We start from the raw sequence: 15,601 nt of genomic DNA on the forward strand, positions 1-15,601 counted from the left end.
CGGGGGAGCGGCACACCGCCGGCCGGCTCTCTCGGGGGCTGCACAGGTGTTCCTTCAGATAGATGTTCCCTTTAGATGTTCCCTGGTGCATGTTGTCTCTCTCCTCCTTTATAGTCCTCCTCCACCAATCCCAACTCTGCTACCCACACCCCGAGTACGCTGCTCTCCTCCAATTAGGAGCAGGTCATACAGTTTATCAAGTTGGTGAGAGGCAGCTGGGTAGAAGCTGTTTTCTCCTCTCCCAGCGCCATATTGTGGGAGAGCAGATGCATAAAATAAGTCTTAATTCTAGTAACAGTATAGTCCGAGTTGCTCCCCACAGTATCATTTCCATTTTATCAGGAATCATGAGTAATCCAAGAGATGATTTACAGTGTATAAGGGGATGGGCATAGATTATATACAAACACGATGCCAACTTATATAAGGGACCTGAGCATTCCCAGAACTAAGGCCCCATGGATCCTGAAGGATGACTAGTCTTCCTCTTAAGAGGCTCCTAACCAAATGGAGAAATAAAATTTTATTAAACAGGAAAATAAAATATGTGTGCCATATCCGTGTCTTTTCCAAGTCATTCCTAAAATTGTTTTGCATTCTTCATGGAATGAGATGCAGTGACCATAGAAACTACAGCAGGGTCACTCACTGCAGAGTGCACTGATTTTTGCATACACAGATATTCTTGCATAGGCCTATTGTTGCCACCTCTGTACAATCATCATCTCTTCCAAGAAGAGCAAACACACTTTGCAGATAGCAATCACGACCTACACAGGGCTGCCTGCATAATGAATGCACAATTCCTATCTGCTCAAATGAATGTGTGCGGTTCATTCTGGAGCTCCTGCCAGATCTATCACCAATGAAGACCAACAGGAGAAGGGCCATGTTCCAGAGGGAGGAGTTCACGGCCTATGTTCGCCCAGCCTTGAGGACCTCATGCATGAAGAGCCAGCGTAAGGGATGGAGAGCTTTTAATTAAAAGAAAAGAAATGTCATTCCAATCTGCAGTTTTGTTTCCATTAATCCACTCAGATTCAGCGGGAATTCCACTAAGGAATCAGGGTGAGCAGCTGTGGAAGGAGGGAAGCACATAAATAAATCAAGAGTGTCATTAAAATTTGTAAACTAATAATTTCTGGGAAGTCTTAGCAATTATTATCCGAGTTTTCTTGGCAAACAAAAGATTAATAAATCCAAAAGGTCTCCATTTTCTATTTAAAAAGCAGCATCCCAAGAAAGGTCACAGACAGAACAATTAGGAAGGAAATAAATGGTACAGACAACAGCTTGTGAACCAGATGAAAAGTCACAGGATTCCCAAGTGGCAAGAGGGTGAGACGACTTCATACAAGGCAAGGGATGAGGCCAGGCGGGAAGCTGCTGGGACTGGCTCAGGATCACCGAAAACTTCCATTCGGATCTCCAAACCCTTATTTGGCACAGCCTGAGAGCTAGGCATCCCGGACCTGGAAACAACAAAGGCACAAAGCCTTTGCCTTGAGAGTCCCCAGCAAATGCAGGGCATCCATGTGACACTGCAGGGTATCCATGAGACACTAGCCCAGGGCAGAGGAGGGGCACCTGCCCAGAGGAGGGTCAAGGAAAGTCTCCTGCAGGGTGTGCCTGGAATCAGTCTGCTTCGTAACACTGAACAGGAACCTCTTGATCTGGAGCATCTCTGCTCTGTGGACCCCAGAGCTGGGATGAAGCAGATATGCTGTGCATCCCAGTGGCTTCATTTGCCCTGAGCATTAAGAATCCTGGTTGGAAAACCTGCATCCCACACAAATTGCCTCTCCTGGTGCCAGCTTCCTACTCGCGTGCACCCTGGGAAGCAGCAGGTGATAGTGTCTGCACCCACATGGGACACCCAGACTGAATCCCTGGTTCCTGGCTTCAGCCTGGCCCAGTCCTTGCCATGCCAGGCATTTGAGCTGATGAGAACTGGGAAGAGGGTGGAGTAATGACACTTCTCTCTCTCCCTCCCTCCCTCCATCCCTTCCACCCTCTCAAAAAATAACTAATTTTAAAAATAAAAGGAAAATTTAAAACAGCAGAGTGTCCCCTGTCCTTCTTGGCATGGGGTAGATGAAATTAAAGATTGGAGAGAGGTGGAGAACCAAGGTCCACCAACTGAGGAAGGCGTTTATCATGCAGGGGTCCTGGTTCCTCTCTGGCCTGGACAATTCCAGATGCACTGAGCTCTGTGAGGCTCTCCCACCTGTGGGGATCTCACACTTGCAGTTCTGCCATGGTTTATTTTAACCCACAGCTGACAAACCAGAGCCTTTTATCAGAGATCCTGTCACTAGCGTAACAGCACCACGGAGTTCCAGAAAGGAAGTCACAAGGGTGTAAGAGACTTGCTATTGCTTTTAAACTGTCTTTTTCCTTTAGAAGTAGAAGGCCTCTGAATTATTAATTCAGTGAGGCAAATAATTGTATCCCACTGTATCCTGGCAGGGGGTATCATCTTGTCCTGACAGACGCTGCTCCAGGGTTGCTGTGTTGCACAGAAAATTGAAGAAAAATCACCAAATTCAATTTCAACTTGGTGACGCATGTTGGGCCAAATCACGATGCTCAAACAGTGCATGTTTAATTTAGTTTCTTCTCTCTGCCCACCATATTAGGAAGGACAATCCCACTGCTGCAGGCTCCAACTGTAAAATATATCATTATCACCACACAAAAGGACCACTGGAGATACAGATGAGGGGGGACGACAGACAAAAGTTTGCAGAGTCCCAGTGAGGCCCCTGCATGCGGGGAAGCCCCTGCATTTACAGCAGTCCCTGGCTTCAGTCACACTCTATACTAAGCTGGGTTCTGTCAGGTCTGTGAAGCTCCTGAATCCTAACAGAAAAATTTACTCTTATGACATCCATCCAGAGAGTTTTCATCAGCTTTGCACACCCCAAAAAGGCCAGCCCGTGTAGAACCTGTCATCTGTAAACCCCTCTGAGTAGGCTGCGTCCCGACTGTGAAACTGGTACCGCTCGCACCTGCTGCACCTCCGGCTTCTGCTGCTCTCCCTCTGCATTCTGCTTGGCTGCTTCTCTTCTGCAGACCAGGACTGCCTGGCCACTGCTCTGAACGGGACCACTTCTCCATGTGACCCAAACTGCATCCTTCCCATCATTCCTGGACCCAGCTCACAGACGCTTTCCCGGAAAGAGCATCTTTGAACAGGTAGAAATGGATACTTCAATTCCACCCAACTGGCACAAAGGACAACATTCTCAAGAATTCTCCTGACCCCTGCCTTCATCCCCAAAGATCTCTGTGAATTCCTAAGAGCACAGAACAGACCTCTCAGTATCCCGGGACTTCCTGCAGACAGGCCTCTGCAGCCATGGATCCTAAAATCAAAGTCCATGAGGAAAAGAAATCTACAAACACACAGAGTTTAATAAGCACTGATAACTTCCGTGGAAGAAGCACTTGCTATATGTGAGTTACAGTGCCAAGTGTTTTTACAGTTATGATTTCCTTTAATCCTCACTACAACCCATTCATTAATTTATTCATCGAGCAAACATTTATTAAGCAACTCTTGTGTGCCAGATCTTCTTCTAGATCCTTAAGATACAGCACTGAATAAAAATGCAAAAAATAAAAAAATCCTCTCTACACAGGCTTAGATGTTAGTGGGTGTAGGTAGACTATAAAATAATCAATAAGTAAACATTTAGCGTGGCAGATGGTGATAACTGCTAAGAAGGAAAATGGAGCTGAGTGATGGGAAACCCCCAGGGGAGGCCCTCACTGCTCAGGTGACTAAACACGGAAAGGAAGCAGAGAAAACCTCCCCTGCCCTGGGAGCTCCCAGCAATGGGAAGAGCTCAGTGCAAAGAGGGAGAAATGTGGTTGGTGCATTGGAGGAAAATGTGACTGGAGCAACAGTATGTTCTATATGATCCCCAGTTCATATTCCAGAAAACAGACTTAAAAATGAGTCTATTACATAGCAGAACCTCTTCCAAAAACACATACATATAAAAGACAGCTCCAAATTTACCTAACTTCTCAAATCCATAACAGACCCTTCTGTAAGAAAACAAAGTCTTCTCAGATGCCCCTAAATTATGGATCTCTAACAAAGTCACTGGGATTATCCTGGTTGGTGCAAGATCCAATGACAAGGGAGGCAAGCGTTGTGGCACAGCAGGTAAAGCTGCCACCCCACATGGGTGCCGGTTCCTGTCCCTGATGCTCCACTTCTAATCCAACTTTCTGCTACTGGCCTGGGAAAGCAGCAGAGGAGGGCCCCAGTGCTTGGACCCTTGCACCCAATGTGTGAGGCCCAGAAGAAGCTCCTGGTTTCAAACTGGCCTAGCCCTGGCCATTTCAGCCATTTGGAGAGTGAACCAGTGGATGGAAGACCTCTCTCTCTTTCTCTCTCCCCCACTGTGTGGGTGTATGTTCTCTTGACCCCCTGTAATGCTAACTTTCAAATATTTTTAGAAAAAATATCTAGTGGCAAATGTCATTATAGGAACAGAGGAAGCAGACACAGATACAAGGAGACCATGTGAAGACAAGGTAGGCCTGGGAACAATGCAGCCACATGGAATGCCAACAGCCCGCAGACACTGGGAGAGGCAAGAGGGATTTTCTCCCAGAGTCTTCAGAGGGAGCTCAGCTCCGACACCACCTTGATTTCAGACTTTAAGACTTCAGAACTGGGAGAAAAGAAATTCCTACATTTTGAAACTACACTGTTTGCATTATTTTGCTGTGGCAGCCCTAGGAAAGTGAGAGAGAGACTGGTGAAGCACCTCAAGTTACAGAGATCCCCTGGCCGAGTCAACAGGGACTTGAACCCTGGCAACTGGAAACTAAGGTGCCCTCAGAACTAGCAGACTCTACACAGTCCCTTGGCACATGTCGGTGAATTCACTGTTTCTCGTGGGCCCCCCTTCCTAACTCAAAGACCTCTAGTCCTTAAGTCCTCTGTCTTGAGTCCCCTGGGTTTGCCTGGCCTCTTTGCCCAATTGCCCAAAGCTTTTGTGCAACGTGAGGTGCCAGGGAGAGGTGCTTCCCAGTGTCAGGTCAGCACAGTCGGGTTTGTTTCCTGATTTTTCTAGGCAGATGGCACAGAAGGGAAGCCTAGAGTGTCACACGGCATCACCATGCTCATGCTGAAGGACCATGATTCCAAGGCCCTCATTCTCTGGGAACAATCAGTGAGTGGGAACAGTGATGCTTTCATCCCTTAGAGGCACCCTGGCTACTCATACCTCTGTCAATTTTCACTAAGCAGTAAAATTAGGTACTGGACAACCTAGGAGAAGGGAGGCAGCCCCAAGGGATTTGAACCACCACCCTGAATATGTAACAGCTGCTGTGACTGCTCCCCTCTCACTGGGAGGGAAGCTTTGACTGGCTCTTTGCCCCCCAACAGGTAAGGCAAAAAAAAAAAAACCACCTCACACCCCAGGCCTCTCTGCTGCAGGGCTTCCCCCAGCAAACCCTCAGGACAGGATCTGGGATGGTACAGCCAGATGAATGGCTCTGGGGAACAATGGCCTCCCCAGTGCAGACACACAGCAAGCCAAATGTGATAGAATCCACAGCTCCGAGTTCCACAGACACAAGCACAGGGCATGAAGTTCTGATCACAGAAGCTGACGAAACATGCTATCACCAGGTGTGCCTACATGTCAGAATGGCTGTGGGTGGGCCTGCAGAGCTTGTGGAAAGCACCCAATTAAAAAAATAATAAAAGAAAAACCCTATGTGTGGATTGTAACATTTTTTGAATCAGACTCATCTTTTATTTCCATGCCCTATGAACCTACATGAGGATGTGTATATATGGTATTTCCACAGGTGTCCCCACCCAGAGATACTCCCAGTCGCACCACTTCATAGAAGTCCTCTCTGACTTAATCCTCCCACTCCTCTTCACACTCACCCCATAGGCCCCCCACACAGCCTTCAGGCTACGTAATGTGACAAGCTTAGCAGCTGCAGACCTGGGGCTCATGTGACTTGTAGACACCCCTCCTAAATGTTTGAGTTCCTTTTTAAATCAAAATCAAAACAAAGAATGAACTTCTGTTAGAAAAAAAAAAAGAGGACTTTAGTATATGACATTAACACTATTGCCTTTCTATCCACACAGTGGTAAAATACACCTTTGCATGTCAAGTCATAGAGGAAAGCATGGTGACAGTTACTACCGCTGCCTTGCAACTGCATCTGTCTCCATTGTAAGGCCTGTGAAATTATCTGGGTTGGCCCTGCCAAGGCAACCACAGGAGGGACTTGAAATTCAATCAATCTACAGTAGGCTATAGATGTCATAAATACCCAAATAGCCTTTTGCAGAAAAAAGGGCTCTTTTCCTTGCTAGGAACTGGCTTCCCATGAACCACAGCACCCTGCAGATGCACTGGCCTTCCAAATACAAAGGGCAGAGACAGTTCTGGGGCAAGACTCAAACCCAAGGCAAGAATGCCTACTGGGGCAGGCACCCACAGGAAGGGGCTGCACCTGCTGAAGGCATGTTCTGAGCTCTGTCACCAGATCACCTTAGTTTCTGGAGTACAATGAGACATTGTGGGAATGCAGAAGCAAATCAGGGTGCCAAGGAGGCTGTGTGACAGACCCCAAGAGATGAGCAGAGTGCTAAGGGAATTCACACGTGGGGACCATCACTTCCTTCGGGGGAATTAAAGCAAACTTCCAGGAGGAGGCCAACCTCCTGCTCCTTGGCAAGCACTCTTCCCAACTTTCTTAGTATGCCTTTCGTTCATGAGCCCAGACACAGCAGCGATTTTAGAGTTTCTAATCCACTTACCTCCAAAGTGAACTCTCCGTCACGCTCCCCAGGTTGAAGTCATATAGCTTCGTCAGGATAAGGATGACCTGCAAGGGGGTAGCGGGTGAGGGAGCAGGGGAAGAACACAGGGGGAAAAACAAAGCTTCCTTTAGTTTGTGTGACAGCACATCATGCATCTTAAATCACCCCCAGGAGGGCTTAGTATTTATCCTTTGCATTGAGGGGCATTACAGGATCAAGTAAAGGGGAAATTATTAGTTTAATGCATCCCCATAACTGGTAGCATTTATTTTAATCCTATCAATGCTTTGCATTTTAAATAAAACATGTCAACAAGAATTAATTGGATATCCACAGTTCTTTCTCCACATCTGCCTTTCTTCAAAATCAGGCACAGGCCAGCTGGCTTTGTTCACCACCAAGACCACCCAGAGATCAGAGCACACACTTGCTTTGTTTTTTTTTTTTTTTAAGCTTTATTTATTTGAAAAGCAGTTAGAGAGAGAGAGAGAGAGAGAGAGAGAAGAGACAAAGATCTTCCATCTGCTGGTCACTCCCTAAATGGCCAGGGCTGACTCAGGCCAAAGCCATGAGTCAGGAGCTTCTTCTGGGTCTCTCATGTGAGTACAAGGGCCCAAGGACTTGGGCCACCTCCTGCTACATTCCCAGGTCCATCAGCAGAGAGCCAAGTCAGAAGTGGAGCAGCCAGGACACGAACCAGCACCCATATGGGATGCTGGTACTGCTTAACCTGCTGTGCCATAGCACTGGGCCCCACCCACATGCTTTTCATATAAAGATGAGACTGGCTTCCAGAATTGTACCTACAGGGCAAGAAGGATCTGGGCATGATTCTTTGTTTCTACACATGAGCTTCAAAGAGATTTTGTATTTCCTCTGGTGGGGGTCTCAGCAGACATAAATATGTGAATGGCACACAGGTCCGGTCCCCAACATCTTCCATTGTCACCTACCATTGACCCAATGGTATCTGCCTCACTGTGGAGCAATGTGGGGAGCAACCCAGACTTAGACTAAGTTACTGGAATTAAGACTTATTCTATGCATCTGCTCTCCCACAATATGGCGCTGGGAGAGAAGAAAACAGTTTCTACACAGCTGCCTCCAGTTCAGCCAATGAACTGTAGGACCTGCTCCTGATTGGAGGAGAGCAGCGTACTCGGCGTGTGGGCAGCCGAGCACGGATTGGCGGAGGAGGACTATAAAGGAGGAGAGAGACGGCATGCACCAGGAACATCTAAGGGGAACATCTAAGGGGAACACCTGTGCAGCCCCCGAGAGAGCCGGCCGGCGGTGTGCCGCTCCCCTGCGGAAGTGGGGAATGTGGCCAGGGGGAACTGCCCTTCCACGGAGGTGGAAGGGATAGTAGCCAACCCGGGAAGAACCAGCAGCAAACCCGGGGAGGGCCGAGCAGACGAAAGAACAGCGCAGGGTCCTGTGTCGTTCCTCCACGAAGAGGGGGAGCGACAGAGCAAGCAGGTCATTGGACTTCACTGGACATGAGGATGACTTTCTTGACTCCAACTGAAGTTAAGAAACCATAAGGAGGGCCAGCACTGTGGCGCAGTAGGCTAAGCCTCTGCCTACAGTGCTGGAGTCCATATGGATGCTGGTTCAAGTCCCAGCTGATCCACTTCTAGTCCAGCTCTTTTAATGTGCCTGGGAAATCAGAGGAATATGGCCCAAGTCCTTGGGCCCCTGCACCCACGTGGGAGACCGAGAAGAAGCCCCTGGTTCCTGGCTTCGGCATTGCCCAGCCCCGGCCATCACCGCCATTTGGGGAGTGAACCAGTGGAGGAAAGAACTCTGTCTCTCCCTCTCTGTATCTCTGCTTCCCAAATAAATATATAAATCTTTAAAAAAGAAAAAAAAAGAAACCCATAATTAAACTACAGGCACCAGAGAACTAGAGCTGTCTCTAATATGGTTAGTGCTTTTCTGAATGGCTCTTGATCTGCTCAGTCTATTGCATACCAAGAGGACCTGGTTATCAGGTGTTTCTCTGCCAGCCTCTCACGCTTAGGCATGACAATGGCTTAGGCACAACTCCATATTTCAAAGGATGCTAAGCTCATGCACCTGAATCGATTTTAATCAAAATGCAGGTGTGTAATATACCTTGCCTGCCTGCACGCGTGATAATCCAGTTACACATAATTGTGTTTATCTAAATTTAATGCACAACTCATTTCACTTTTCTCAGCTCCTTCCTATTCCACAATTTAACTTCCTCCAGTTCATTTGCACAGCAGCCATTAAACTCTTTCCGAGATAATGAATTTCTGCTACCAGGATGGGACTTTCCCATTCTAGGTATCCACTTAAAATTAAAGAAAAATAATCAACCATTATATTGAACATTTTTATGGCACTTAACTAACAACAAAATGCTCACTTTGAGATTTACTCTCATGCAGCACTCCATGGGGTCAATCAGCCCCATTTCCATTTCTTCTATGTAAATGAATAAAAAAGATTTAAAGGCAAAGGATGTGACCCTTTCAAGTAAAGATAGTCCATGGCCAAGTTGGCTTGAGACATTGAATTCCTCTGCAAGGCCATTACGGGAGGGCTCATAAGTTTCCTCCCAGATTGTGTTCCTTTAATGAGGGACAGGCTGGTGAGAAACATACTATGGCTATTTGCAGAACAGGGGTACCTCCAAAGTTACCTGTCCTCTCACCATAGCACAACAGCAGAGTGCACATCCATGGCACACATCAATGGCACTGCTATTATAGTATAGTGGACAACCTCACTGGCAGAGTTACCTGCAGTTATCTGTACAAAGCTCCCTGTCCTATTACCACAGACCAACAATAAGGAGTGTGCAGTGGTTTTTCTCCATGGTCAGTTGGTGCTCCTTGCCTCTCCTATCCATGGTTAGTTCTCTCATTTGTTAAAGTCTGAGACTAATATTGTCAGGAGACTGATCCACACCCTCCTAAACCAATTCCCGGGATGTACCACATCACTACTGTTTGCTGAATTCACACACACACACACACACACTCAAATTCTTCTTCCCTTCATTTGGCCTTTTATTTACATTTTCAAAGTCACCATGTGGAAGCATGGCTAGCTATGTGCAGACAACCCAAATTCTACAGAACAAGCTTAAAACTCGGCTCTAATAAGGATGAGTCAGAACAACCATTTGTGGCTCTGAAGGAGCAAGGCAAGCCACTTTGTTTTCTTCCAATATCAGGAATACTAATCTCAAAAAACAAACAAACAAACATTCAATCCATGTTGTTGTGGCTAGGAGTCCCATTTAACTCATAGAGCTTTTAATAACCGGGCCTGGAAACCCCTTCGTATCCAAATCTAGGACCACCCAAATTCTTTCCCTCCCTTGATTATGTCTTTGCCTCCTTCCGTCTGCCCTTCATTCCTTTCTTCCTCTATTGAATGTCTATGATATTCTGACCATAGGGCTCCATGTACAGGATACATAAGTAAAAATCTGGATCCTTTCCTCTAGAAGCTCACAATCTACTAGCAGGAAAGCCCCACAAACAAATGAGCACAAGATTTCCTGCAAGGAGTGGCAGGTGTTATGGTGGAATAAACAGCAAAAGATGGGAATGTTGGGGCACGGGGCACCAAATCCAGAGAACACATAAAGGAGGTCAGGAAAGGCTTCCTTGGTGAAACCCAACCTGATACCTAAGAACAGAAGCCAGCTGAAGTGGGACGAAGGAGAGTCTCTAAAACAAGAAGCACCACAGGCGAAGTCTCAGATACTCAAGATAAATCATTCAAAAGAGTATTATAGGCCAGTGCTGTGGCTCACTAGGCTAATCTTCCACCTGCAGCGCTGGCATCCCGGGTTCTAGACCTGGCTGGGGCTCCGGATTCTGTCCCGGTTGCTCCTCTTCTAGTCCTGCTCTCTGCTGTGGCCTGGGAAGGCAGTGGAGGATGGCCCAAGTGCTTGGGCCCTGTACCCACATGGGAGACCAGGAGGAAGCACCTGGCTCCTGGCTTTGGATCGGCGCAGCGCGCCGGCCGTAGCAACCATTTGAGGGGTGACCCAACGTAAGGAAGACCTTTCTCTGTCTCTTTAACTCTGCCTGTCAAAAAAAAAAAAAAAAGTATTATATTCCTCTTAGTTTCTCCTTCCCCTAGTAACTGCCATGAGAATTTCCTTTCAGATCTGTGACTTCTAGGAGTACAACTGACTATAGACCCCAGCTGTTGTGCTCCAAAACTCACTGCTACCTTTTTACCACATCTACACCTCTTAACAACTACTCCTTGTCAGCAGAGACAAAAAAAGCAGACTTATATCTGGGAGGTATCAGATTCATTTTAATGGCAATATAGACTTCAAGATTTTCTAGGAGTGTGGGCAGCCACAAGTAGTTGCTCCCTTTGTTTACACTTAAACATATGAATGGAGACTTCCCTGCACAGGCTAGGGAGATTCCCGGAAGAGGCAGGAAGAACCTAAACCTCTCACAAGAGATAATATAGATCATCAGTCACACCTGAAACCTGCATTTATCACCTACGTGTTTTATTGTAACCTTAAAAGCCTTTTTGATATGTAAATCTTTTGTGCTCCTTCTTGTAAACAACTGGTCAAGTTTAAATACTACTGGATTTATTCAATAAATGAGCTTTGATCAGGACTTGTCTTGGCTCCATTCTTTGCGTCTTTGTCCCCGCATTCCCACTCTCAGTTTCAGGAAAACCCAGTTCATTGTGCTGCAGGCCAGCACAAGGGGCCTTGCTGAATTTTCCCTAGAACTTCATTACAGTCTGAGATGTTCCAAGCCAATCTTCCTTCCTTTCTCCCTGGTCTCCTATACTTAAGGTCAGAGATGTATCTCGACTTACAGCTGTCTCAGTCTCTTCCGGCACCTTTCCTGTTTTCTTCCATGGGAATATTTCCTGCTAAGTTTCTTGGACATATAATTTCATATTGGTGCCTTTCTTGGAGAGTCCAGACTGCCACACCTCTATGAATATTCTTTCTGCCTTCATGGCAGATGATTTCAATTTTACCTGTTAATTCACACATTTTCTTCAACAGAAACCTTCACTGGCTCTCTCTGCCTAAGGATGAAATCTAGACTCCATACTGGCATTTAAGACACTTTATATTCTGGTTCATGCATGCTTTTCCAACCCCTTTTCCAATTCTCAAAAACCTCTCTGTCCTAAGAAATCTAAGTTTCCTAAAGTTTTGTAGATTTGTCAAACACACATCTCCATCATCACAGCAGATTGCTGCATCGTTGCCTGTGACCAGTCCTGTCACTGATGCCCATACTTTCCTGCCTGTTCTTTGAGACACAATCCAAAGCCTACTTCCTTTAGGCAGTGGCCCAAGATTATCCCAGTCAATGTTTTTTCTCCTCTACAGTTTCATTTTGCTTCAAATAGAGTTGCATAATTCACCACTTGGGTAAACACCGTTTTTTAGATGCAGGAGATTCCATGAGTTGCCTTCTCAACTAGATTCTGAGGTGAGGATCATCTTTGGAAATCAGACTCTTCAAAAACAGACTTCGCCTATCAAAGCTTCTTACAAAATAATTTTTTTGAGATTTTATTATTTATTTACTTGACAGGTAGAGTCACAGACAGTGAGAGGGAGAGACAGAGAGAAAGGTCTTCCCTCCATTGGTTCACTCCCCAAATGGCTGCAACGGCCAGAGCTGCACTGATCCGAAGCCAGGAGCCAGGTGCTTCCTCCTGGTCTCCATGGGTGCAGGGCCCAAGCACTTGGGACATCCTCCACTGCTTACCCAGGCCACAGCAGAGAGCTGGACTGGAAGAGGAGCAACCGGGAATAGAACTGGTACCCATATGGGATGCCGGTGCCCACAGGTGGAGGATTAACCTAGTGCACCACGGCGCCGGCCCCCAAAATAATTATTTTTGAGTCAATGGAAACATATTGATGTTTTGGTGGTAAATCAGAGACTTCAACAGGAAATAGCAGGAAGCTGGTCTATTTTGTGGATAAGGAAACTAAGTCTCAGAGATATGATTCAAGTTCAAAACCAAGCATTACTGGGCCTTGACCAAGTGTTCCAGAGTAATTATTTCCAAGAGTAAGACAAGAAACCTACCATCACTGTGAAGCTGGTTTAATGCAGATTTCCTGACCCCAACCCCAGCAAGTTTAACTCAACGGATCCTGGCTGAGATCTAGAAATTGTTTTGGCAACAAAGAGCCAATTTTGAAAAGGACTCTGTGACATCATGATTCCTCCTCTCTGCTTCATTTCATTGGATAGAATGACCCAACTTTTTCTACTATGCTGAAATCCTTTCTTTAGCTTTAATTTAATTTTACAAATAAAGCAGGCAGGAAGAGCTACTGAGGGATTACACCTCAGCAAAGTCCCACCAGTATTCCCCAGAGGAAATGTCAACAGGCGGAGAATTAGGGGCTGGAAGCCTCCTTCATCCTGCAGCCCAGCATAGAAAGACATTTATAGAGCTATGAAGCGATGATAAAGTAACCTTCAGGCATAAGATGTTCTGTGATGAGCAAACAAAACCAAGACTGATAGAAAGCCTGCCTACTTCCAGCCTTTCTCACCACCCAGGCCTTCCCAACACAAGCAGAGTGGGAGGAACTTACTAGAGGAGACAACCAAAAGCACATACATGGAGTAAATTCACCCAACAAACCCCAGGCTGCTGGGAAACTACTGAGACCACACAGAACAGATGCCTGTGACCCCCGGGAAACACCAAGGATGGACAGGACATGCAGGAGAGGTGTAGAGGCTCACCCTGGATCTGCCACTGAGCCCGACCTGACTCCTGACTCCCCTCCAGCTGATGCCCCCAGGACTGGAGGGGGAGTAGAATTCAAATAAGGAAAAGCTGAGAGTGAACATTAATTGAACCCATTATAAATACCTCATGGTGTAATCCTCAAAACTCAGTGAGCCTTTGGAAAAAGGCAGGTATATAATATCCCCATTTTACAAACGAGGGAACAGAGGCCAAAGTTCAAGCTAACTGTCCCCACAGGATATAACCAGCATATAACCAGCAAGTGACAGACCCAGGATTCCTACCCTGGCCTGTCTAATGCAGCCATACTAACTCCACTCCAGTGAAATGCTCCTCTGTTCAGCCAGTGCTTATGTGGACTGTAGTGTGCAAGACAATGAGAAGGAACACACAGGAGAAAAATATGCCCTTGCCCTTGAGGAGTTTATCATTCATTCGTGAGTAGAACAAATATTTACCAAACACTTGTGTGAGTCAGAAAAGCACCTGCTAAACTCTGGGAATCAGGCAGATATCTAGAGTTCAAGGTCCAAGAGCAAAGATGACTTTTGTTTACTTTGTTCTCCAAGAGAGAAATAGGAAACAAGGAGCAAAGAATCAAATTGTTGGGAGAGCCAGGTTTGTCAAACAGTCTCTGTCAAATAGATACTTTTTTGACCTAATTGGCTACAATCCTGAGGGAGACTACAGAAAGCAGAAGTTAAAATAATTTAGAATAACTTATAAATAAATAGCATTTTTCTCTTCTTATAAGCTACCAACACACATATACACACAAAGAATAGTAAAGTTGACAGGTAGGTCAATAAGTAGACCTGTGTATGTAAATGTAGCTGGGAAACCTTATATGTAGTTAAAATGCTCACATACAGTACAGATAATTTTATTTTAAATTTGCACCTGACATGTTCTCTCAAGTAACACTCTGTCCTCACATCTCTTATAGCTTTTGACACAGTGGGTTAATATAACTACTCTGTATGCCTTTCTCCCCTAAGAGAGTGTGTATTCTTTGAGGTCAGAAATTGGGTATCATTCATTCTGCATCCCCAAGGCCTGACACATACCTGACATGTGACAGGTCCTATACGAAGCCATTTGGGTAAATTATAAAAGCATGACAATAAAAAATGGATGAGAAGCTAAATGTATGAGACAGGTATGGATAGAGCACCCTAAGAATCCAGAAGAAAGCAATTAACTCCAGGACCAGAAAATTGTTCAATAATGAAGGTTGACATGAGCTCAGACTGATGTGTGGTGAGAATGTTGATGATTTGAAATGGAGCCTACTTGTTTGTATGCTTTATTTCTCTTTTTAAACTGGGTAGGGGTCGATAGCAAAGGGAAAGGCACCATTCCAACGACCCGAGTAGCACGGAAGCAGGAACAGTGCTATAGCCATAGCAAGAGCGTGATGTGTTGGGCACCACACATCACGCCCATGAGCCACTCTGAGACCAGTGACACTGCTCCATGGCAGGAAAGACACAACAACCAATGGAAGGGCAGAAGGGGAGCGGGATCATACTTGAAGTGATCAAGTATGGGTTGATGAGTTTAACAGTGAAGAAGGCAGTGACAATAGGGGACTGTAATATAAGAGACCACATGTATCACAAGTAAGGGATAGTGATGTAACAGTAAGGTGCACGCCTGGCCTCTTACAAAATCAGTTGGCACTCTTTGTTGACCATCCACTTCCAACTTCTTGTCCACTGGCATCGAGAATCTTCAGTTGCCTCTAAATGTTCAGGGAAGTGATCAACACACACAATACCAGCAATTAATTCTAGTATTTTTTGCTTTTCCTTCTTTGTTTCATTCATCAATTCCTGCCCTATACCAAGAACAGCACAAATTCTTATTGATAAAATGGTCAAAAGAGAAACAGTTCATGTCATGATGAAACTTAGTCTTCCCCAACTGACTGCCTCCCAGGATTATTGGTATTAGACCGAAGGAACCCCAGTCCCAGGCAGGGCTGCAAAGTGATGCTTCGAGCAGGAAGCTTCTTCTAAA

General features: G+C 45.9%; 1 protein-coding gene across 1 annotated transcript in view; it reads right to left on the reverse strand.

Moving 5' to 3' along the window:
* Nucleotides 1-15,601, reverse strand: part of SORCS3 (sortilin related VPS10 domain containing receptor 3) — a 646,463-nt gene that overhangs the window by 427,878 nt on the left and 202,984 nt on the right. Inside the window, exon 2 of the mRNA XM_051823565.2 lies at nt 6,815-6,882. Within this exon, the coding sequence (XP_051679525.1) occupies nt 6,815-6,882 (68 nt within the window). The remainder of the gene's footprint in view (nt 1-6,814; nt 6,883-15,601) is intronic.

The sequence above is a fragment of the Oryctolagus cuniculus genome, chromosome 15 (assembly GCF_964237555.1).
Source record: "Oryctolagus cuniculus chromosome 15, mOryCun1.1, whole genome shotgun sequence".
Taxonomy (NCBI): Eukaryota; Metazoa; Chordata; class Mammalia; order Lagomorpha; family Leporidae; genus Oryctolagus; species Oryctolagus cuniculus.